The sequence below is a fragment of the Abramis brama genome, assembly GCF_963993115.1.
Source record: "Abramis brama genome assembly, chromosome: 20".
NCBI lineage: Eukaryota > Metazoa > Chordata > Actinopteri > Cypriniformes > Leuciscidae > Abramis > Abramis brama.
Window position 1 is genome coordinate 16,390,504 of NC_139982.1, and position 25,907 is coordinate 16,416,410.

Here is a 25,907-nt window from a genome sequence, read left to right on the forward strand (position 1 = left end):
CATGGAGCAGCTGTAGATATGAACTCTAGAAGTAATGCTGAAGTAGATTTTTAATCTATAGAGGTTTTAATTACTTAACCATGAACCAAAAACAATGGAAATACTTAAAAGCATTTGAAATGCTTACTGTTGGAGGAAGCTTATAGGAATATGCTTAAATAGCTCAGACTAAGCTAATCTGAATCAATCAGTAATTCAATATGCATCTCTGATTCGTCAGTCTAAATCAAACATTAAATTCATGAGTCTTTTTGAATGATGCATTTTAAAACCTGGCTCATAAGAATCATTGTTACTCAGTGAGGAAAATTTGAAAAATAGGTTTTGTCGTCATTATTTTTGTCATTATTTATCTCATTCAATTCAAGTTTCAAGTGTGTTTTTATTTATATAGCACATTTAAAAACAGCAAACATGGCTGACCAAAGACCAGGGCAAAACCACACATTCATGATAGAAGCTCACAATGAATTAAAAGCTAAAGAAAAAAAGTAGGTTTTAAGAGAAGATTTAAAAACAATTAAAGACTGCTCCGATCTGATGTAAACCGGAAGGCTGTTCCACAGCCTAGGGCCGGCAATAGCAAAGGCTCTATCTCCTCTATTCTTTAATTGTGATCTGGGGACAGATACAAGTCTCTTATCACCAGACCTCAGATTTTGTGTGGGACTGTGTGGACAGAGTAGCTCAGACAAATAGCTCGGTGCTAGATTATTTAAGGATTTAAAAACAAAGAGAAGAATTTTAAACTCAATTCTAAAATGCACAGGTAGCCAATGCAGCGATTTAAAAATTGGAGAAACGTGATCAAATTTACGTTTTCTTTTGAGGAACTTTGGTGCGGCATTTTGTACTAATTGGAGACGAGCAATAGAGTATTCGGTCATGCCATAGTACAGAGAGTTGTAATCCAAATGAGATGTAATGAGCGCATGGATAGCAATCTCTAAGGTTTTCTCAGACAGAGAGGATTTAATCTTAGAGAGAAGACGTAGCTGGAAGAAACAGGAACTAATCACCGCATTTATTTGGTTTTCAAATTTGAGGTTCTGATCCCAGAAAACACCTAAGTTCGTAATGCAGGATGAAGTAAAAGGAGCAAGGTAATCCAGGTCAATGCAATCTCATTCAATTCAACAAACTCATAACTTGAGTAGATTATGATTTGTTTTGCTGTGCCACTGTAGATTCAAGCAGTGCAGGAAACAATGCTGCATGGTTTGTGTAATGTAGTTGGCATTTTTAATTTTACTCTTGCGTCCTCTAGTGGACAATCAGGGTTGTACATTCCCTATATGACATTGTCAAACACAGGACTGTACCAGAATTTGCTAAAAAATATCCTATAAAGAAAATACTTAAAGAAAAACATCAGATTAAAAAAAATGGACAGAACCATAAAGCATTCCTGGTGCTTGATGAGAACCAGTTTGTAGCACTAGATTCAGCAAATCTTAAATCAGCGTTGCCTCAAATCCGGTCCTGGAGGGCCACTGCCCTGCAGAGTTTAGTTCCAAACCTGATCAAACACACCTGAACAAGCTAGTCAAGCTCTTCAGAGTTACAAGAAAATTGCAGGTATGTGATTTGAGGAACCCTGTCTTAAATGATCACGATAAAATAGCTGCATTTATCCCATAATCCTAGTCCGAGGCAGTTTTGTCCTGCGTTGGCTTCAGCATTTTCCCATGGCAAACACTAAAAATGCTTATTCTAATTTTGAGGATGGGAAACCCTTGCAGGCTTAAGTGGAGCACAGACCATATTGTTCCACTTTGTTAACAATAAAGTTCTTCAAATAATCTGCCTCCATCTGGAGTGCCTCCAAATCTTTCATCCTTTCCTCTTTTTTTTCAGTTGCATCCAGAATCCTTTTCTCCAAGTCTGAAACACCAAGGATAAAGAAACATTTCACATATCGAAATCCGTCATACCATTAAATCCAGATGTATACTGCTCTGTTTTGATGATATTGTACCTTCAATTTTCTTCATTTTATCTTCCACATATTTAGCCAGCGTCTCTGCCTCCATTGTGATGTTCTTTAGACGTTCATTAGCCTCTTCATTAACGTTCTGGTTTGTGCTATTCAGTTTTAATTTTTCAAACTGCTCTTTCAGTTCCTCAAGATCCTGTAAATGTAGAAAAGCAATCAACTCTTAACAGAACTGGTTTAGGTTAGCTAAATAAAGGCAGCTGCAACATCTTTCCAGTTACTACGATTATACTTTTAAACAGTAACTATGTTTGTACATCCGACATACTGCATATTTACATAAAATATATGTACTTGTAAGACTTACTTTGTTGACATCTTTGGCACTGGCGAGAGCTGCATTGGCAGCATCTTTGGCCTCCTTCCCCTGAGCTCTGTTCATCTCCGTCTTATTCTTCAAGGCCTGGATTTCATCCAGTAACTTTTTGGCTTGAGTCGAATTCAAATTGTCCTCAATGTTTTTCAGTTTAGGTTCAGTCTATTTAACATTGATGAGAAAATATTGTTATTAAGCAGTATATTGGTGATAAAATAGGTGATAACACTGAGAGCAAAATAAACTAAACTATTTCGTATTCATTTTAAAGGGATAGATCACAGAAAATAAAATGGTGTGGACCACATGTCTGACGTCATGATGTGTGGAGAAATTGCACCATAAAGGTCTAAATGACATGAAGGTGAGTGAATGACAGAATCACTCATTGAAAGATTCCTTAAACATGCATGCATTGTATAGCAAAATAAATCATTACCTCATTAACTTTGCCACTGATAGCGTCATTGTTTTCTTCAGCCTCATCCAGATCATTGACTATCTTGTCATTGAGCTCTTTTGTATCATTCAGTACTTTCTCTATCTCCCTTACATCAATTGCCTTGGTTCTGTTCCTGGTTATACAACAACCAAATATGATTAGTGATGCTGGTGACCACAGGTTTAGCTTTATAAAGCACACTTAAATAGTTTAAACTACAGATGTGAGACAGAATTCATTACTACAGCCTCACAAGATTTCGTTGGCCCTCTCCTTCAGGTTTTCTGCAATTTTGGCTTGTTTTTCTAAGTGCTCTAGATCATCGTTGAAGTCTGTGATGTTTGCCAAGATCTTCTTGATGTTCTCAATCATGTCCTTGATCTCATCAGGGGACTTGGGTAGCTGAATGGACAACACAGCATTGGCCAGTTTCTCAATGTCTTCTGGCCTCACCATCTCATCTGTTGAGGTACAACACTCAACTAAATTTACATTTTACAATGTACATTTTCATTTTATTGTAAATGTAAACTTAAGTAGTCGTTTCATCTTAAAATTCAGGGTTCGTACGGGTGCTTGAAATCCTTGAAAGTGCTTGAATTTTGATGTTGTGTTTTCAAGGTTTGAAAAGTGCTTGAATTTTGGATAAAATGCTTGAAAATGCTTGCATTTGTAACTGTATTTCTTTCACAAGAAATATCTTTCTGACGAAATAGTTCTTTATTAAATGGAGAAAAAAATGTAGCCCTTCAGAATCAGATACAGATTGATTTGCGTTACGCTGGCCAGAGCAAAAGTAGGCGGAGTTTTGATTTTGATTTCCGCGGTTGTTTGGATGCACCGTTTTTATTGGCCACGCACCGGCAACAGTTGAACTATTTTAAAGGTCCGGTTCTTCGTGATCCCATGTTTCAAACTTTAGTTAGTGTGTAATGTTGTTGTTAGAGTATAAATAATATCTGTAAAATTATAAAGCTCAAAGTTCAATGCCAAGCGAGATATTTTATTTAACAGAAGTCGCCTACATCGAACGGCCCGTTTGGACTACATCCCTCTACTTCCTTCTTTAATGACGTCAGTAGAACAGTTTTTTGACTAACCTCCGCCCACAGGAATGCTCCCTCAACTCTACCGAAATTCGTTTATGTACTTGCGCACTTCTTATAACTTACTGTGTTTACTCAGCTCTTACGGTGATTTTCTGAAGTAAAACTGACGCTTCATCTTTTGTGTGATGTACAATAAACTTTATTAAACTCATCAGTATATGTTTGATCATCATTCAGACAGCAGACTTGTAGGCTATTAATAAATAATGGATACATACAAGCAGATGACAAATACGTTATAATAACCGTAATTAAACTACTAAACTATACCTGTTCCATCTCTATACAGCACTCTGACTCTGTAGGCATTATTGTCCGACTCGAAATGAACACTGTTTCTGATATTATCATCATTCCGTGAGATGAAATTGTCCTGAGAGACTGAGCGCGAGCTCATGAAGCTCCGCCCCCTGGGTCGTCCAGCAGCAGCTTATTTGCATTTAAAGGGCACACACTAAAACAGCGCGTTTTTCTGAGCCCCAAAAAATGACAATTTAAACATGCTGTAAAAAATGATCTGTTGGGTATTTTGAGCTGAAACTTCACATACACACTCTGGGGACATCAGAGACTTATTTTACATCTTGTGAAAAGGGGCATAATACGGGACCTTTAAACTTTGACCGCGGCGTGCGCGCGAGCTCGCTGAGCTCTGCTTTGGTCCGAGTCGCGCGGTGCAAGCCATTGAAATATATCGGTTTCATTTCATAGCGCAGCACGGTCCGCGTCCTATCTGAAAGGGCCATTAGTGACTGAGAGTACTTGGTGTGATAATGTAATGTAAGTATTGCATGTCCGTTATGTTCATTTGTGGAATATGCAGTGAACATTGCCAAAATTACAGAACTGTAACGTGCAAATTAACCTGCAAACGTTAGCCCAGTGCATAACAACAGTCGTTGATTGCTGAACTGAAATCAGTCAGTGTCATAAGTAGTATACTGTTACTGTAAGGTTTAGGATGGCCCTATGCAATATTTACACTGCTCTATTCCAGTAAATGTATTAGCTAACGTTATGTCTTGGCCCAAGACATCTTGGCAATGAAATACATTTATCAGGCTGTGCACTCAGATATTGTTCAAACCTTGTCTATATCAAGAATGTGTCCCAAAACGGGAAGGCCTGTCAAATATTTCTGTTCAAATTCTAAGTCTTCATATTTGAAATTAATTCAGTTTTACAGCCTATAAATCACATTATCTGGTAAGCAATATTTGGACATTAATATAATGAAAAGTATATTATTCATATGCTTTAGGCTATATACTTAGTGATACATTTTGAAGAATAAAACTTGTGATTGGCTTAAATATTAGGGCTGCACAATATATCGAAATATTGCAAATGCATACATTACAATATGCATAATTGCATATCGCAATGGCTTGCAATAACTGGGGTCATGAACAAAAGACAAAGAAAATCACTCACTGCTTTTGGCTGAATAGGCTAACTTTTGTAGCCTTAATAAGAATCAGTATATTTAAATCATGCAGTGAAAACTAAGCAGTGTTTATTTTTACATTTGATTATTCAGTTTCTGTTGTTAAATAAACCTAATGTAGGATAACCTGAACCTCTAAACCCCAGTGATGTTAAAATAACACTTCTTATGCTACAGTAAAACACTGATGTTCACTGTCAGAAGTTGTAGGGATATTTTCTTATCACAAAAAGAATGTGAAACGTATGTGTAGGTTATATCATTTTAAAGATATTTTAAAGATAATTTAAGTTATTTTGACGCACTTTAAGCATTATCGTATAGTTATCGCATATCTCATTTTTCTTCTATATTGTGCAGCCCTCTGCTATTATGAAACATTTGGCTGTTTATCTCTTTTGATGTGATAAAAACACTAAATAAGAATTTTAACTATGTATTGGTATGTAATTTACGGTAGTGTAAGGTGCTGGAAAAAGCTTTAAAATGGACCTGGAAAGTGCTTGAAAAGTGCTTGAATTTGACCTTGGAAAAAGTGTACGAACCCTGAAAATTCCTCATGCCACACCAAATTTATATGATCTGGAGACATTTGACAGAATGAAGCTGTTTTTAGCACAGAAATTTGGATCGATTTTCACGTGTTTTGTCTGTTCAGACTAATGTGAAAAAAAATTTGCAGATGGGCTAAATAAGAATGCAAATTTACTCTCTAACAGTAAGTGGCTCTAATGGAAAAGCAGAATTACAGTGGTACACAAAGGCAGCAGTGCACAACTTTCTGTTCCCTATCAGTCTGTCACTATCGACGTACGTCGTGACCGACGAATAGGAATCTCGCTAGAGAGGCCAATCTACTTAGAGTGAAACTAAACGAGCCAATGCACTTTGGCGTGCAATCATTTGCAACAGCTGCTCTGCCACGCAGCGCGGTTATATAACGAGCAGCAGGTGCGATTACAGGAGCCGAGCACTTCGATGCTGTGTACTCTGCTGAAAGAAGAGTGTTACGAGAACGAGCAAGCTCTCAATGGGACCTCTCCAGTGTGAGCAAAATTGAGCAAAACAAAAAAGCTGTTTTTACAGCTGGTAAGGTGAGCCGTGAGAGAGCTGAAAGGCTGTTCTTACGGCTGGTAAGATCACCAGCGAGAGAGACAGCGCACGACAGGTACACATTCCTGTCCATGTTCGCTGCGACCGTTCCCCTTGGTGCTTCAGCACCAAAGAGAGCAGTCCTTAAAAGAGCTTACAGGGGTATAGCGCGTCTTTTTAAGTGTGTTTCTGGATGCAGTCGTTATCTGGATTATCCGTTACCTGGATGCTGGACCATCCACGAGGTGTGTACCAGTCGTTTCCTTTGGCGCTCCCCATGATGAACTGATGTCGATCGCTGCATCGGAGGGTGGGTCAGACGTGACAGCGGTGCCCGAGTTGGACCCGGAGATGATGGCCATGCTTTCCCGGGCTGCCAACAGTATCGGGCTCGTGTTGAACCCTCCACCGTGTCCCGAGCCCTCGAGGCTGGACGATTGGTATCTCGGGGTGCCTTTCTTCCCGGAGGTGCATGAGGAGCTCACTGGGTTGTGGACGGCACCTTTCACTGCCAGAAACCGTCCCGGTGGCTCCTCCTCCCTCACCACCCTTGATGATGGGACGGCTAAGGGATACATGCGCATCCTGCCAGTGGAGCGGGCCGTTGCCATGCAATTGTGCCCTAACTCCACTTGGCGAGGAGAGCCGTGTCTCCCTTCCCGGGCCTGTAAGTACTCGTCGGACTTAATCAGCGAGGCTTATAAAGCCTGTGGGGAAGCTGCCTCTGCCATACACGCTATGGTGTTGTTGCAGGTCCATCAGGCCATGGCACTGAAGGACCTGCACGAGGGTGGTCATGATCCCCAAGTTCTTCAGGAACTTCTTGCCGCGACGGACCTCGCACTTCATGCAACGAAGGTGACCGTGCAGTCGGTGGGTCGTGCGATGTCCAAGATGGTAGTCCAGGAACGCCATGTCTGGCTGTGTCTAGCTTTGGGATGGGATTGCTCTTCGGGAGGTGGTGACCGCATCACTCCCTCCCCCCGAAGATTATTGGATGTTAAAAAAAACATTGCATTGACGGCATGCAAATGTTTGTGTTGGTCTAAACAGATGCATTAACAACCGTTCATTCATATTAAAATATTAATTGTATTGTATATGGAAAATATGTTTTGTAAAACACTAGGTTAGCACAAGTGTTAATAAGATTTGAGTGCTATAGCTGAGGGTAAGTTAAATTCCTCAATTCACATGATCAAGGAATATCAATGATACTTTTGTCATTGACACTTGTCACTGTCTACTTTTGTATAATGAAAAAGAGAAGCTTGGAGCTCTGCTTTTGCTTCTGCTCTCCACAAAATGAAGATACTACTTCTGATTTGTCTGAGAGTGACCTGAGGTGATAAAGGAGTATATGATAAAATAACTACCCAATTACTTTTCTTGACTGGATATGATCAAAGACCAGGCTAGCTTTTAACAGAAGCAAGCAAGTGATTTGTTAGATGCAGTACCTCTTAGGTAGTTCTTGAGCTTCTCTATGAGGTTCTTGGTGTCAGTCTTTTCCTTCTCATATTTGTTCTTAGTCTGATTAATTTTATTCATCAGCTCCTCTGCTTGATCTTTGATGTAATTAGTCATTTTTGAGGTGTTCATGAGCTGTAAATAGAAAAGAAAACAGAATGAGGTCTACAAGTTAAAGATAAAATGATAAGAAAGATATTGTAGCTTCTGAAAAACAACTTAAGTTCCCCTGGATACCCTAATATAGAAAATTTGAATTACAAAACAGTAAAGTATATGTATTCAAAAATTATAAATAAGAGTACGAGGAATGTCCTGGTAAGTTTTTGACATGCCTTCGCATCATCTTCTTTGAGTTTACTGCGCAGAGCAGTGATGTTCTTCTCGGTCACCTCTGCCAGTTTGGAGGCATTGAGGCTGATGGGTAAACTCCCCGTACAGGCCGGCCCCCCGCACATCCCACACAAAGCTCCACCACATTTTGCTTTCTCACATTCTACATCACCTGGAGCCCCACAGACCTACGGCAGAAAGATTTGTCACTGTGATTTTTCTTTTTTTTTTCTTTTTCTTTTTTTTACAAAACCACAGTTTTACTCTTCATTCACCTCCTCGTTGAGATTGGCAACGCTCAGAGCTTTCACTTTCCTTTCCAGCTTATCCATTTCTCCTGTGCGACACTTTGCAAGTTCCAATGTGGCATTCTCTCTTGTCTTCCTGGAGGCTTCTTGGGTCTTTTTAGCCGCTTCCACTTTCTTCACGCTGTCAGTGAATTCGTCATAGAGCTTTTTGATCTTATTCAAAATATCTGAAGAAATGACACACAATAGTTACATAGTAGCGCCTTTAAAAGCCAAACTGAAGTGTTGTAATGATATTGTTCACAAATGACAGTATGATTCAGCCATAACAACTTTAATGGTGGTATTCATTGAGATTTAACACTTTTCACACACAAACCATTAGCTTTTACATCTGTCACTGGAACCTCTTTTGCCTTCTCTCTGAGATTCTTCAACAGCCTATTGAACTCAAGGCGGATGTTGTCGATGTCAGTGTTGAGAAGTACGGTTGGATCAATAATGATTATGTTTGGGTCAATGGTCTCCATTTCATTCCTAAGGAGTTAGTAGAATACCATGCAAGATATAGGCTTTCATTGTAGAAAGATTACTGTATACAGTATATTTTAATAAATTAATAGTTTTAAAATAAAATGAGCATCATGTCATTGACCTAGAAATATTGTAGTATGTTAATTAAATTGTGTAAAGACATTGCAATACCTAATGCGTGCCAAGAGCTTCTCTAGTTTTTCAAGCTCATCCTGAGTAGTCATGTTAAGAAGACTCTGCAACTTCTCCAACAAATTCTGTAAGTGTTGTAGATCGGATGGAGGCCGATAGTCTTCAGGGCAAGGCATCATAGTTTCTATCCTCTCAGCATCTAGTCTAATATCTGAGACGATTTTCTCCCAGGGGTGGAAGCAGGCATGGCAGGGTTCACAGGCAGGAAAGTTGGTGTTGTGACCCGGGGCACATTCATCACAGAAAAGGCCTGTCACCCCTGGCTTACACAAACACTCACCCGTGTAAGTGTCGCAAGCTGGAAAAATGGTGCCCTCCATGTTACAGTCACAAGCTAAAGGAAGGATTAGATTTTGTTTTAGTCAGCAGACAGTGACTTGGAAGAAAACAAAACTGCATATAATAGCTTACTTATGCACTGTATATCTGGGTTTCCAAAGTGATTCGGCCCACACTCATCACATTTTCTGCCTCCATACTCTGGCTGGCAGAAACACTGGCCTGTGATCTGGGAGGACATTAAGTGAAGGAGTTGAAGCCCTTTGTGATAAGACACTTATTGTGAAAAGTGAATTTATTGTATGAATTATTATATTAACACAAGATACAGTATTGACCTTTTCACAGACGTAGTTGAGAGCATGTTCTGGGTCACAGTTGCAAGGCTCGCACCCAGACTCCCCATCCAGGTTCCAGTATCCATCCGCACACTCATTACAGAGGGCTCCTTTGACACCTTTGCGACATGGGCACTCGCCGGTTTTCTGGTCACAAAAACAGGGGCTTCCAGCTGGACACTTTTTGTCATCTGTGCCTCTCCGGTCACAAGAACACTCTAGTATACAATAAAAACAAGACCAATGTTGTTTATGAAGGCGTTTTTGTGCCATGTTAAAATATAAAAGACTCAAGAATAAATATCTGATGCCAAAATTTGTAATTTGTTGAAGTCCCCCTGTAGTCAATACTTTTGACCCTTAAAACTCATCTTTGATCACCAAAATTACATATTTAAATGTTTTTTCTTTGAACAAAAATTGTTTTAAAATAGCTTGAATGTAACTCTACACCAGTGTTACTCATTGCGCAGCTCGCTAAGCTTTAATTTGTGGCTCGCATGGCGGTAAAAAATACGGTGATATGATCATGCAGTCACTACAGATATTTCATAAAAACATTAAAAACAAGTAGGGCTATAACATAACCCATTACAAACTCAGAGTGTCAGCTCTATTACAAATAATATCGATCGGATTGAAAAGGGTGATTTATCGAGAGAACATGTAAACACTTGATCGATTGAAAACCGAAACTGAAAGGACGACGTATGACGCGCTGAACGAGCTGTTCTCCTGATGAATAAAGTGTCATATAAATGAGTGTCCTGTCATTCTATAATTCTCCTTTCACTCAACATTTGTGAAGTGAAGCAGGACAACGGCTCACCAGTCCTTGTTTCAGATTCTCATCCACAGACGACTGGTTTTGGGCATTTTTACTGCATGATAAATACAAACAGCACGGCACAACGGTTCATATGTTCATAGTCTCCAAATTATGACCAGAATTGGATAAATATTAAGTCTGCAGTTTAAAACAAATAAAGAACCAATGTAGGAGAATGGTTATTAAGCGACAACAGCGAGAAACTTTGTATATTTGTGCAGTGTGCGCATGTCAAAAAATCTATTCCGATTTTAATCTTTTGACTTATAAACGTGCACATCACCCGATCATGTATCACATCACCATGTTTAGCTTTCATGTAATCTACAATACATTCAGATTCATCAATCAGAATGAATTCAGTCCGATTGAAACAAAAGTTGTTTATGTAAACATATCCAGTCTCTGCGGAGTTGCCAGTTATGGCGGTCTTTCCAGCTCTTAACGCTGCATGTGCTCTTGGATGGTGAGATACATGATGGGCTAATGTAGAAAAAAATAACTTAAGGTCATTCTGGGATGAATATATTCTGGAAATCATTAAGGGAAATCATCTTGTCTCAGTTACAAATTTGACTGGTAAATCATAAAGGGTTTTTTTTTTCACCCTTTTGTATTTATTGCATTGCATATTGACTGTTCAGGGGTGACAGATTGATAAGCAGACATGGTATTTATGACTAGATGTAACTTTTTATACTTTGCAGTAAAAATGGCTCTCCTACTGACTTTGTCCAATCAGTGTGGCTCTCATGAAAAAAATAGTGAAGACCACTGCTCTACACCCTTGCTTTATTTAGTATGTGCAAATTAGCCCCGTCTCCAATCACACACACCAGCTGAGAGATCAATTTGTTGACGATCACACGTTGACCTGATTGGTTACAGGTCAACGTTTGTGACGTCAGAAACACCAGCGATTACAAACGTTTACCGCGTTTTTGACTGTCTTTGGTTCACACTGCAGTTTTAAGGAGGAAATACTCAGCAATGGTGTTGACAATGGTGAATTTGCACATGGTTTGTCTTAAAGCATATTAAAACACCACATAGACATACAAACAATATTAAAAGCTGGATTTTCACCACAGGGGGACTTTAAGCATTTTGTCCCCCATAGAAAGAAACACATTTTCACCCTATCTATTTTGTAAATGCATGTTATAAATTTTAATGTGAACGATTCATCCATTATTTTTTGACCTTGTAATGGTTAATCAGCATGTCATAACTTGATCTTATGGTCAAAACAACAGATTTCTTTTGGGTGACATATGCCGATCATTTAGTCCACTCAAAACTCACATCTCTACAATCAACTACAAGCTCGCATTCATTTTTGGTTGCAGTGCCCACAATTCAAAATCCAATCTATAACCAAATACACGCCTATTAAATTCCATCTTACTTTTTAATTTGAATTATCCCTTACATCACACTACGGAAGAAAATATCTGTTGTTACTTTCATTTCATCAAGACATAAACATTAAAATGTGTATGTTTATATTCTGGGCCACGTTAACAGTTTTCTCTTCATCAGTTATGAATGGGACAAAAAGTTTAATGACATTGTCTTTCCCTTTTGCAGTGTCGTTGTTTTGCTGGTAGAAAGGCAAACATGAGAAATTTGGTTCTCCTTGGTTTGAGACACATTAAGCATTTTTAGTGAATGTACCCTTTGAGGTACCCTTTGACAATTTATTTGAAAAACTGAAAGGGCCACATTGATTTTCGATTACTGTCATTTGAGTTTAAAACATTTCAAAACCTGTACCTTTGCAGTCTTGAGCAAGTGCATTGCCATAGTATCCCATTTTGCAGCTCTGACATCGCGGCCCTTCTGTGTTGTGTATGCAGCGCAAACACTCGCCAGTCACAGCATCACATGCATCACCATCTCGAGAATCAATGTTATTGTTGCAACAGCACTCCTCGCATCGGCCACCTGGCAACCTCAGGTCACCGTAATAACCAGGAGCGCAGGAGTCACAGTGTTGGCCTGCAAGAGAAAGGGTAAGATTTATAAAATAAGTGATTTTTTTTAAACAGTGTTGTATCTTTAGTTCCCTAACTGTGCGTTACATCAAACAGGTTACTGGAAGACTCTTTGATGGTCTCGGAAATGCTATGAATGAACGTGAACAAGGACCTGTATGTCCAGGCAGACATTCACAGTTTGAGGCTCCAGAGTACGGATCCTTGTTGCAGGAAATGGCAAAGAAACGTCCACTTCCATCCACATCTGGACATAAGCATGGCTCACATGGCTGCCCAGAGACAGGGTCACCAACATAACCATCTTTACAGCTGGGACAGAAAAAGACCATTAGCATCTAAATTCCAGTGAATATTATTTATTTTGATTGAAACAATTTGATCTCAAAAACTCTCTTGCCTTTCACAGTTTGGTCCCGTGGAGTGTTCCCTGCAGTACAAACAGTCTCCAGTGATGGGGTCACAGATGTCAGCCAACCTGTTGCATTGGCATTGTCTGCACAGGGGAAACCCATAGTAACCAGGGTAACATTTATCACATCGATGGCCAGTTACTCCATCTCGACATGGGCACTGACCAGTTGTCTGGTCACACAGTTCAGCGGTAGAGCCAGATGGATCACAGTCACATGCTAGAAAGGTCAATGAAACATTTTTTTGCACAAGTGCCATGTTCTTAAAAATGTTTTGTTTTCACATTTCATATGGGTTTGAAATGTTTATTTTCAAAATAAGTTTAAATTTAAATGATCTAAAACTAAACCTGAATTATAGACCTTATGTAGCCCCGCCCCTTTTCAGCGCTGTGCTCGTTGTCTTTTGACTTCCGGTCTGTATTTTCACAGTGATTTTGCGTGTTTATTAATGAACAGCTCGTTTTAAAATCTTCCCGGTCGACTGACTTTTGTTAAGTCATCTGCTTTAAACATTACAGTCCTCATGATAACTTTTGTTAACTTTACATTAAGTAAATCCACTTCAAAAGCTAATTACTCCTGGACAGCAGCGCCATAGAAATATACAGAGCGACTGCAAAACGGAAATTAAAAGACAATATTCTAAAGATGGTGGCGCCCTCGTTTCTCTGGCGCATAAGGTCTATACCATGTCATAAAAGATCAAAATATCTGATATTTTAAGAGAATTGTTAAGAGAACTCATGATATCAGGACAGTAGGAATTTAAGTCAAATTATTTCATGTCAACTTTGAAATATAGATTGTCACAATATGCCTGAGATGGCATGAGAGAATATGGCTTACGTGAGCAGCCATTGGGTCCAAGCCCGTACGTCACAGGAGCACAGGAATCACAGCAACGGCCAATAACATTAGGTTTGCATTGACACTGTCCACCGAATTTACTGCATGATGAGCTAAACGCTCCAACTTGATGACAGTTGCAAGCTGTTGATTTATACAGATACACATAGTATACATATAGTAACATGGAATTTGAATCTTGTGTATATCAGTGGTGTACTTTTAGATGATACTCACCCACTGCACCATTGTGAATAAAGGCAGACATGCTTCCAATATGCTTCTCACATACTTCAGATAGGGTTTGCTCTCCTGCCTGTGCTCCCAACTCAATACAGCGGTATTGCTGAAACTGAGATAGATGTGACTGCGAACAGAAGTTTGGGAGGGAGTCCACTTTGGGAATGAGGCCCAACTATGGTGAAAGTTAATAGGGGTAAATAAGTATGGTAAATATATGAAACAAAAGCAATTTGTTTTGTAGTTTTCTATTTTATAATTTTGAATGATTTGGATTGGTTGAAATCTTACAGAGTCAATCAGGATGTATGAGCTGGTCTGAGGGCCTGCTTTGTGCTGCTTTCTAAAAGTGACGTCCACATAGTATGTATTATCATCATTGAGGCACACTGGTAGATCCAGAGTGGCTGTCCTGTACATATTAAAAATATTATTTGGTATTTATGGTTAAGAATAGTACAAACATAGTACATAAAGGATAGTATGAAAGTTGGAGTCCAAAAAATATTCAACTCCATTGACTAACATTAAAAAATGTATTTTTTTCCATTCTACAGAAGAAAGAATTTAATATGTTTGGGACGTTGTGAGGGTAAGTAAACTATGTGTAAGTAAACTAATTTTAGGGTGAAATATAACCTTAGTAAACTATCAGTCGATAGAAACCTAATAATATATCTGTTATATACATTCAAAAATAAACCCAACAAAAATCTTCTCACCTTCCAGAGCCTGAAAGAGTAAACACTTTGTCGGATGGGTCATTCTGACAACGTCCATCCCCTGATCCAAGTGGGACAACATTCACAATAGCTGTCCAATCATTGGTGGACTGCAAAGATAAAGTTTAGAATACATAAATGTGAAATAGGCCAAAACATTTCACACAAACGTTGATATTCAAATATTGATTGAAAGGACTGGCTGACCTCTGGTTCATAGCGGATAACTACATAGTAATCAAGAGCTGCTGGTATATTGCTGACAGTAAATCTGAGTCCTTCCCCATCCTGAACTCGCACAAAACCCAGTCCAGTCCAAGTGACAGACTGGTCTGAGACACGTTCTCGCAGGATGATCTGAAGAGATGAGCCTGGTTCAAAGGGGATTGTCCTCTGCATGGGAACAACCAAGAAAGACAATCAGATTAAATTCTGTAGCATTATAACTTGGACAGTTTGTTTATCTGTCATTTCAAGCTTCACCTGTCCTTGTCTTCGTCTTCGTCTTTTCCGTTTCTCAGGTTTGTACACCACAACCCTTCCATTACTAATCTTGAAGTCATAACCCCTCTCTCTGAAGTAGTGTTCACAGACGGGCAAGGTCACATGGGGGTTGTATGGGGTCGAAGGTGGCTTCACCGTTTGGGGTTCAGGTTCTTTATTAGGTATTGGGGAGGGTTTCGGACCAAAGGGACATAGAGGGAGCTTGGCTGGTCGTTCAGTTATCTGTTCTGGGAGGTAGACTGTTGTTGGGGCCTGAATAAATGGAGAATTTGCCGACTGTGGAAGCAGAAAATGAAAGCTGAAGTATTTACATTTTTCCTGTTAAATCACCTTAAAAATTTTAAATATAAAATTTAAAATTACAATTTTTAATGACTGTAAAATTCTAATGTGGTGTAACAAGAAGTAAAAAAGTAATAACATATTTTCCTTATACCAAATACAAGTGCACACCTATTTTAAAATAAAATAAAAAGTTTTTAAATATATTTTTTAAGGTAAATTTTTTTATAAAAATAACATGGAATTATAAATTCCTAAATAAATTTATGTTTTAGTAAGTTGCACCACTTGACATTTTCCAGCCTTAACTAAACTTGCCATACAAAGGTAAAATTATCTTTATTTTAAGAGATTTTTTGACCATGACACATTCATGGGGTCTCTTAATTCTTATGAATGAATGAAGTTGCGGTCACACCACACTTTTCATTCCTTTGACTTCCAAATATGTATCCAAATGCAGGAGACAGGAAATGTAAGCTCATGTGAATTTGGTTGTTTCAAATTCCAAGTGTGGTGAACTCTTCCCTGTGAATTCATATCATATGAAGACGTGTGACCAAAAGACATCGCATAACATATTAGCTGAATTAAAAGAATGCAACCTTTAAATTTGTTGGATTGCGGCATTGCAATAAAGTGAAGTAGATTGTACTTCACTTTATACTTTAGATGTAGTATATGTTGAATTATGTGTTTAAAAATGTCATATTGTGACCATTGCAGTGTCCATAAAAACTTTGCATGCTCAAAGTCTAGTGTGACCGCAAATATAGAATATAAATTAGCACAGAAATCACATCCAGCCAATCACAATCTCTCACCAGAGGCACTGCATTCTCCGCCTCATAGATATAGAAATCAAGAGGAGCCAGGAAATATCCAGGGGCTGGATCACTACATTTGTGGCCCACCATGTTAGGCCTGCATTCACACTGGCCATCCACAGAGGAACATCTGTGTAAACAGTATATGCATATACTGTCTTGTAAACAATTAATCAGAGGTATGTGGTTTGCTGCAGAGGTAAGTGGTTTGCTGAGAATCTTACTCAGATCTTAGGGCCCCTCCAGTGTCACAGTCACAAGGTAAGCAGCCATAGACTGTGTTTCCCAGACCCCAGTAACCTGGCTAGGAAATTGGAAATCATAGTAGAACATTAACATTTTCAAGTGTAAATTATTAAGTTTAGACGCTGTGGTCTGATGGAGAGGTTCAGCTCACCAGACACTGGTCACACTGTGGGCCGTAAGCAAAGTGCTCACAAATACACCTTCCTGTGGTCTGATCACAAGGGTTGTCCGTGCGTATCGTTCCCATGAAATTACACCTGCACACTGGATATGTATACATGAATGAAGAAAGACGTGATAATAGCTTAGGTGAATGCATACATTTTGCAAGTAGGTGAATACAAAGACTTTCAGATATTCAAAACTCCTGACCTTGTGACCTCACATCCCTGCTGAAAAATCCATCATTGCTGGTCACCAGCATAAGGTAAGTTTTGCATGCTGGGACCAGTATGAGGTTCTGGTTACTGGCTACACCAGTTTTGCTTGAGAACAGCATGACTATGCTATCCCGATCTGAATCATAATCACACAATGTTTGTTCACTGGCCAGAGAACTCAGCTAGACCAGCTCTAACAAGCCTGGACCAACATGGAATTCATGTTGGTTTATACTTGATTTTGCAGCAGGTATGGTTGACACCAGATTAGATGGATGTCCCGCTTAACCGTAAGTCCGACTTTTAGCTATTCAAACTCAGTTTTACACGCTATTGAGTATGAAATGTCTCTGTAAAGTTCCATTTTGTGGGTGAATGAACACTTACACTGACAGCCGCTAGGGTCGTCCCGGTTGAACCCATAGAACCCAAACTTGCAGCGGTCACAGCGCTCTCCTTCAACGTTCTGTTTACACACACACTGGCCAGTCACTGGATCACACACACCACGGTCCACTGAGCCATCAGGATCACATTCACAAGCTGGGCATAGAATAGAACAAAATAGAGACATTTTGGAAACCTCTAAGTAGCCTCTCTTCCTGAAGTATTATTTTAGAGGTCAACAATGTAAAACATACAGTGGAATAAATTATTTGTAAGTCTAGAGGATTTTTTCACTCACGTATACAGGCGTTGGGGTCGTCCACAGAACGTTGAGGGTCCTGGTAGTAATACGGACCACACAGCTCACACTGAGATCCTACACGGTTATTCCTGCAGTCATCACACACACCACCACTAACCCCTCCAGTGGCCAGATAGCGTGCTAGGTCAAAGTGACACTTCTCTGAATGGCCATGACAGTTACATCCTGAAACATTAAAAGAGGAGTTACATATGGCTTTTTATTGTTACTCCCAGTGTGTTTTAATGTGTGTGCCTATATTTTATGTATTATTATCTAATCTTTATCAATAGTCTGGCTGAGTATGCTTACTTCTGCAAACATCTGAGTCTGTTTTTCCCCCTGGCCTCCAGGGGGCGTCATGGTAGAAGTCTTGACAGAGCTCACAGTTGTACCCTACGGTGTTGTGTTGGCAAACACATCTACCGTGCACCTTGAGCAAAAAGAGGTGAACATCAAAGGATCATAAAAAACAGACACAATTATTATAAAGCATGGATAATTTCTTTAACCTAAGCTACTAATTTAATATAAAAAAGGCTTGTATAAAAGTAGAGCAAACCTACACTGAAGTATGACAGGTAGTAATTATTGTTAACTGCCCTAAAAAATAAAATCTAAATACATATTTGTTCAGAAACAGTCTAAAGAGTAAAGAATGTGACTATACTTAAAACATTACGAAATAACAGAATAATACACCAGGGGGCATATATATATATATATATATATATCAGAGGTGGGCTATCAGGGCCTTCTCTGCCGGCCCTGTCAAAATATATATATTAATAGATTATATATATACACAGTAATATATCTATATATTTCCAGAAAGAATATGGTTATTATTTTTTGTGAGGCTGAGCTGTATTTTCCATATGTCATCAAAACGCATCACAGCTCCGTGGACCAGCACTAGTAGTACAGCTAGCCTTCCATTGAAGCTGCCATTTTCCATTAGATCATAACTTTGACTGACGTGTATCATTAGCCAATCAAATTTTGATGCGCAGTGACAGAACGCCCCAGGGGGCCAGCGATGTGTCGGCGCTAACCCAAGGTGATGTCATCAACTGTTTGAAATTTTGGCGGGTTGAGAGCGATGTCAGTGAACTGAGCTATGGCCACTGCCTTCACACCTCTTATCAGTCCTGTTTTCGATCTCCTTCGTGTGCCTTTTTCAAGGCGTTCGTTTGGAGAGAAGAAAGAGATAATTTCAAAAGGAAGATCTACACCTAAGCTGGATGGGCTGACCAAGGCCAGAAAAGGTTTTGTGCGGCACTTCACTGAGGGTAACTACGACCGTTATGACTGGCTAACAGCTAGCACTGAGCGGAACAAGCTATTTTGCTGGCCGTGTTTGCTTTTTAATACCAGTGAGGGAACATGGAACAGCACGGGTTTTAACAGCCTTAATAGCTTCACCAAGGCAGCTATCAAACATCAGGCATTCAATCGTCACCTCACAGCGGTGGTACATTTGAAGACTTTTGGTCCAGGGTGGATTTGCAGCTGGATGACCAGCAGAGACAAGAGACAAGTCTGCACAATGAGAGAGTGAAGAAAAACCGGGACAAACTGAAGCACCTCATTGATTGTGTCATCTTATTGGGACAGGAAGAATGGTCTTTCAGGGGACATGACAAGGGGAATGAGTCGCTGAATCGAGGTAATTACTTGGAGTTACTGTCTCTGCAATCAGAATATGATTCTGACCTGCGACACCACCTTGCCTTTGTCTTTTTGTGCACTGTTATGCACACACATTAAATCTTGTGATGTCTCATGGAGCATCAATAATTAAGGATTGCAAGATTTTTTTTTTTTGCGAATCTGGGAGGATTGTCTGCATTTTTTACACGTTCTCCCAAGCGCACAAAACTGCTGGATGAGTTTTGCGAGAGTTGGCTGCCGCGGGTCTCTCAGGTGAGATGGAACTTTAACTCCAGGTTGGTGGGCATGGGCCATGACAAAAGAGCTGAGCTGGTTAAGCTTTTCCAGCACACCCTCGATCACGCAGAGGATTTTGACCGTGAAACGGTACATTGTGCATCAGGACACTTGTCACAATTGAAAAGCTTTGACTTCTGTTTTTTTCTTTCATCGACCTTTTTGACTAATACTGCAAAATAAGAGCTTAGATCTGCAATTCAGTCTGTCCAGAATTGCAGATTTTTGCCAGATTCTTGAAGATGAGCGTGGAAAATTTGATGCCATCTATGAGAGGACGGCAGAGGCCGCGGGACAGCCGAGCCCAGGCAGAGGCCGAACAGATGTGTGCGCGCACTACAGACAGCTACAAACAGCACTCATCGACAGCATCATCACACAAATCAGCAATCGATTTGAGGATCACAAGTGACTACTGTTTGTTGCATTGCTGGATGCACAGCTGTTTGCAAAGTTCAAGCAGACATTTCCCGAAGCAGAGCTCAGGAGCCTGTATGAGAGCTACGGCACACAGTTTGACCTGGGCAGACTCAGAGCTGAGCTCAAAGTGATGTACAGCATGACAAACTTTCAGGGAAAGAGTCCAAGTGACCTACTGACATTTCTGAGGAGCACGGGGCTTTCAGTCAGCATGTCACAGCTTTATGCCCTCACATGCTTGATCGTGACCATACCAGTGTCCACTGCATCAGTTGAGTGATCTTTCTCAGCTCTCAAGCGCATCAAAACATATTCAAACGACAAACACGACTCTCTGCACTTGCATCTATTGCCATAGAGGAGCTGCTCATTCATCTTAAGCAGGACGCACAACTGCATGAGGAGGTCATTGAACGTTTCGTCAGAAAGGATCGGAGGATGGATTTCATTTACAAGTAATGGGTGAGTGTTACAAGTAATGGGTGAGCATTTTTGTTATGGTTGTATCTGATTGGTATTGCTGTTTGGGCTGTAGATGGTTTGGGCTGTAGATGGTGATGCTGTGTTGATGTGCCTATATATAGCTGTTATAATGCACAGTGCAAGGTGTGCGTGTGCTGTGGTTGAAGATCAACTGTCTCGTTGCTGTTACGCAGTAGTGCATTGTGATTGTATTTTATATGTATCTGTGTGTGTGGTGTGGTTACGGTTGTCATGTGGGGGGGGGGGGGGGGTCCATCTCACCAATATATATATAAATGAGACAAATTGTTGACCTATACAATGAGAGTACATAACATGTATGTTCATGGTTGTCAAAATTTGAAAGAATTTGGATGAGAAATGTTTGAGTTCATATATACTTTTCATGACTGTGCAATCTGAGCACAGTATGAGACATTAAGATCTCTTCTGAAAGTGTCAAGAAGATACATGAGAGACTATATGGGGTCTCAAGAAAAGTAATACCTCCATTAATCTCCATTTAAACCAGTCTAGGAGAAACAGTTCAGACATTAAGGAGATCTCATATGTGATTTTTCTTTCTTGTAGGAGTATGCTCACCATGCCAGGCTCACTGAAGGTGTCTCCACGTGTGCCGTCCACGGGAACGCACTGACTGGCATGGCCATTGCAGAAGCAGGTCCCCCGAACGACCATCTCATAGAGGGCGTAATAATACTTGTCCTGTGGGTTCCTTCTCCGTCGCGTGAGCAACGTGTCGCCCAGGGTGATCAAACGGGTAAAGTTTACTCGCAGGTTCGTCAGGGTGATCAGCTCTGAGGACCATAAGAAGTAACTGATATTAATGATATAACGGCACTGTATCTGTTATTGGCCAATATTACACCTTTTTTACTTATCGGTATTGGATATTTAATTGTGCAGCTCATTTCCTCTATTTTTACGTTTAGATTTCCTCACTTAAAGTTAGTTTAAAAAAATACATATTTTATTACTTCTCTTTAATCTTTAGCAAACCTCAAAATGAATATGCATTTTCTTTTAAACTGTACACTATAAAGTTTTGACATCTAAATTATTTTGTAGCATTTAATTTTAGTTTTAGCGTGTTATTTTTAATTTAGACAAAATAATATGGAATTTTAATATCGGCCATTTATCGATTATCGGCCATTATAAAAAGCCCAGGTGAGAACCAATGAAACAGTCTATGATATGACATGTTTAAACAGTGTAAATTTTCTTTACAGTGAATTTTTTTTAAATGTGTTTGGCACACTATGAGCTCATCATCTAGATATCAAGGCCTTTCACTTGTTGGACATGCCTTTAGGCATCATCCTGGCTTGACATCTAAATTACTGTGTTATTTCTAAAACAAACAACACCTTCAGTGAGACATGAACCTTGTATAGTAGAGTCATATGGATCATGGATGTCAAAACTTGGATCCAAGGCTTTTAACACCACCTGGATGGAAAGCACAGTAAGAATTAACCTGAAATGTATGTATGTTAAATGTAAGTCATTGAAGAGGTTGGATTATTTCAGTATTGCTCTGATACTATACCTCTCCATCGGTGGATGGCTCTGCCCCAGAGTAACGACTGTCACAGATGAGGTCATCAAGACTGTCTGCTGGCTCCTCAGAGACGCCGGGGAATGAGTTGGCACAGTCCTCTGCGAAGTAACGGAAAACCTTCCAGGTTCTCCCGAAGTCTTTTGACCTCTCGACCAACATGGCAGCAGGTCGGAAACTCTGTTTGAGAGCGTGTTATCAAATAGTTTGCTCTATCACATGCCAAATATCAATTAATTAAATTATTTGAATAAGATTTGTCATATGGGAAGCGCTGAATGTACCTTGAATGTCAATATCAAATGACTAAACTGAAACATTGCTTCCAGATCCAACTGAATGCTGACTTCATGCACACCTAGGATTTTAAAATTAAGTCTAAATTCAGGATACCAACAAGGATTTAATGACAAAGAGTCCATTGAGTTAATGCAAAGAAGTTACGCACCATTCTCAGACTGCCACCACCTCATCTTGCGTTCGGGTTGGAAGGTGGTGATGATGTTCTCTATGCGGTGGCTGTTGGGATTGCGGTGGAGATTGTAGGGGCTCCTGGAGTCACAGGTGAAGCACTTGCGATCATTCTAAATTGTTTAGATAAAGGGCAATAGAATCTATTAAATGGCAATATGTAACAATTTTAGTGTGCTGAACAACGAAATTTAAGTGGTTGTTCACCAGTTTTCCATTGGGCTGTTATGCCTGGTCAATAAGCTGAACTTGAGAATTGAATCAGATTCATAAATTAATAATTCAGCTGTGCGTTTCTCATACAACAATGTAACTCGCTGTTCAACTACCATAAAACGATACATTGTTAGAGAAATTAAGTTGCTAGTCATGACTATTTCCCAAAACCATAGTAACTTTGTTGCACATCCCATTGGTTAAAAAATATAACTGTTATTAATGACATCTATCAAGTGGTGAAATTGTATGGAATGAAAGATACTGATTATTTTGCTTAAAGGAATGATCTGTGGAAAAGTCCACATGCCATACTAACAAGAAACTATGCTTCTAACCACAGGTCACAGGTCAATCACACATCTTTGCGATGATGTTTGCGAATGTTTGTTGGAGCTATGGTTTCTGGAAACAGTTGGACTATGTTATGAATGACAAGGTAAATGACAGATATTCTATATTTGGCACACCCCAGATCAATTAGTAAACAGGATCAACTGATTTATTGAAAAGATCTGATTAAGATTGGACATGACTACTTCCCTCATGAACTCGCCAAGGACAGTAAGGGCGGATGGCAAGATTTTCAGTGATTAATGACTTACATTTCATACTATTCTTCACACAAAACCAGTGAAAAGTTTCAGAAGAATTGGAATATAGTGCTTAGAGTCTTATAAACTACTTTTATGGGGTTTCTTTGGAGCTTGACAGACACAGTCCTCATTCAATTTCATTATATGGGAAAGACCCACCAGGATGTTCTTCTTCAGAAGAAAAAAAAAATCACCTTTTGTGTTCCATTGAAAAAAGAAACTTCTATGGGTTTGGAACAACATGAGAAAATGAACAAATAAAGATAGGATTTTCCAAGTGAATTATTCCTTTAAAAAACTTCATACAGCTGGGAGTAAGTCGCAGAAGCTCCTACACAGTAATGTATTATTCTATATAATTAGTGTCTCCTGGCAAAAATTCAGAAGCATTTTCTGAAGTAAGGCAGAATATTGTAGGGACAATGAGGGGGGATATGCAAGGGGTACGTCTGAGTTGCGGGCATGTATGAACAAGAGCTGTCCATCACATTAATAATCTAATTTTAACACCTGAGAAACCAACCGAAATGCATTCAGTATTTTTGCAGCTTCCTTTTATTTATATTGCCTGTTATTGGAAGCACCATTGCGGTGGTCTCTTCAGGCCAAGAAAAGCACTGTAAATATACAAAATGAGTGCTAAATGACACACCCACATACCAGCTCTATCACCTGTATAGACAGGGCTGAAGGTATGGGACGGGAAGAAAGGGGAATATGGAAACAGGCATAAATTAGTCTTGTGGCAGAGAAGAGGTAATGACCTATATGACAGCTCAGGAAGGCACATCAGAACTTGTCTGTAGTATGTATTAGCCAAAGGGTTGGCCACAGTGCTGTCAATCCACACTGAAAAAAGGGAAAGCATGCCGTCTCTTTTATCTTAGTGTGGGTGCTGAAAAGGGACTATTTTGGGATGGAACTGTATTCTGGGTAGTTTGGATTGGGAAGATGTTATGCAAATACTGCTTCACTGTACTCAGATTCCAGAGGGTAATGTATTTTCGTCAGGTTTTAAAGACAATTTTCAAAGTATTTTTCCAAGTTTCAAAGTGAAGTAACAAATCCCAGTGAAGTCTTTCCCTGCAAAACCCAACAAGCAGTGTTCTGGGAGCAACTCTATTTTCATTTCTGGTTTAATACTCCGAAGACATAAAATATTTTAAAACACTTGCCCCTCACTGACATTCAGACCCTTTGAAGTGTTGCGATTTTTACAACTGACCTCCAGGTATCCCAGGATACAATAGTTTTGCGGCCTGTAGAGGCCACAGGTTGAAGAAGCAGTGAGTTGGGCGGCACGGCCCACCATGAGGTCACCGAGGTTAGGATAACACGAATTCCCCACACATTCGTCCTGGAGGCGGACTGGAGCTGCTATCACTATAAATCACAAATGCTCAGTTATTTCAGGTTTCACATTAACTAAACCTCAAGTAATGAAGTTAGCTGCATATTGATGTCCTGTACCACAAATCTGTGTCCAATCAAATGCTCAATCAGAATGCCCCTCTCATTAAATTAACTATTTTAGTCCATGTATGTTCACTTTGATGACCTCTCTATGCTAGTGTACACTATAAACAAATAAGCTTAGCAGATATACACATTTAAAATATATACTTTTCCCCAGTAAAAGGGACCAAAACACCTGATGGCCATGAAGCTATAAATCCAATGAGAATACAGACCAAACATATAATGACATTTTTCATAACCCAATTGTCATCTAGCGTGAACTGTTGGAATTCTGAAACGTTTCAAGAAGTAACGAAGCCTCATTTGCTGAAATCACGTGACTTTGAACCACTGATTTGATGCAAAAGATACGTTTTCAAAGTTCTTGTGTTTAGAAAGCACCCATCGTCTTAAGTTGATAGCGATTATATTTAAGCAATATCACATGAGAAAGAGTGCTCTTGTTTAGATTATAGTGAACTATTCAATAAACAAGACATTAATATTGAGTAGAGCGCTGCGGTAATAAAGTATTTTTGTTTGCGGAAGTTAGCATCACCCTGGTTCCTTCAACAAAATCCCAATAGGATTTTTCAAGTTGGCTTTTTCCGTTGGGTAATTGTACAAAATTTGTGGAATTAGAGAATTTGGCCTACAAAAATACGTAAACTCTACAGCACATAATTATAATATATATACTAATTATAAATAATTATATAAGAACATAATCCCTCATTTCTCTCTCGAAACTAGACTGCAGCTAAGTTTCAAAAATAAAAACGAAACTTGAAAGACAAAAAGTTTACATGTGAAGTACAGTATGAAGCAGATTTTCAATCCAAAGTTGGCAAGTGATCACACGTTTTCTATATGATTGGCCTCATATAGGGTAATTTCACTGTCAGCTTCCAGCAATGTCAAAGACATGAGCAGACTTACAGAGAAGCAGGAACGCTGATGTCTCCAATCGGATCTGCAT

The 25,907-nt window shown here is 39.4% G+C and overlaps 1 protein-coding gene across 1 annotated transcript; it reads right to left on the reverse strand.

The window, feature by feature from the left end:
* Nucleotides 1-364: 364 nt before the first annotated feature.
* Nucleotides 365-25,907, reverse strand: lamb4 (laminin, beta 4; the record flags this gene model as incomplete). Its single annotated transcript, XM_084094111.1, is given in 35 exon segments — nt 365-1,884; nt 1,979-2,132; nt 2,304-2,474; nt 2,752-2,887; nt 3,008-3,215; nt 7,863-8,007; nt 8,208-8,393; nt 8,481-8,680; nt 8,833-8,990; nt 9,159-9,513; nt 9,591-9,687; nt 9,797-10,014; nt 12,402-12,626; nt 12,777-12,934; nt 13,023-13,254; nt 13,885-14,028; nt 14,122-14,299; nt 14,416-14,536; nt 14,847-14,956; nt 15,054-15,239; nt 15,330-15,626; nt 16,457-16,589; nt 16,684-16,763; nt 16,857-16,969; nt 17,473-17,628; nt 17,771-17,959; nt 18,086-18,206; nt 21,209-21,423; nt 22,015-22,145; nt 22,147-22,172; nt 22,176-22,367; nt 22,472-22,545; nt 22,636-22,771; nt 24,696-24,853; nt 25,868-25,907. Coding segments are annotated over 35 exon segments (5,583 nt in total). The 3' UTR covers nt 365-1,744.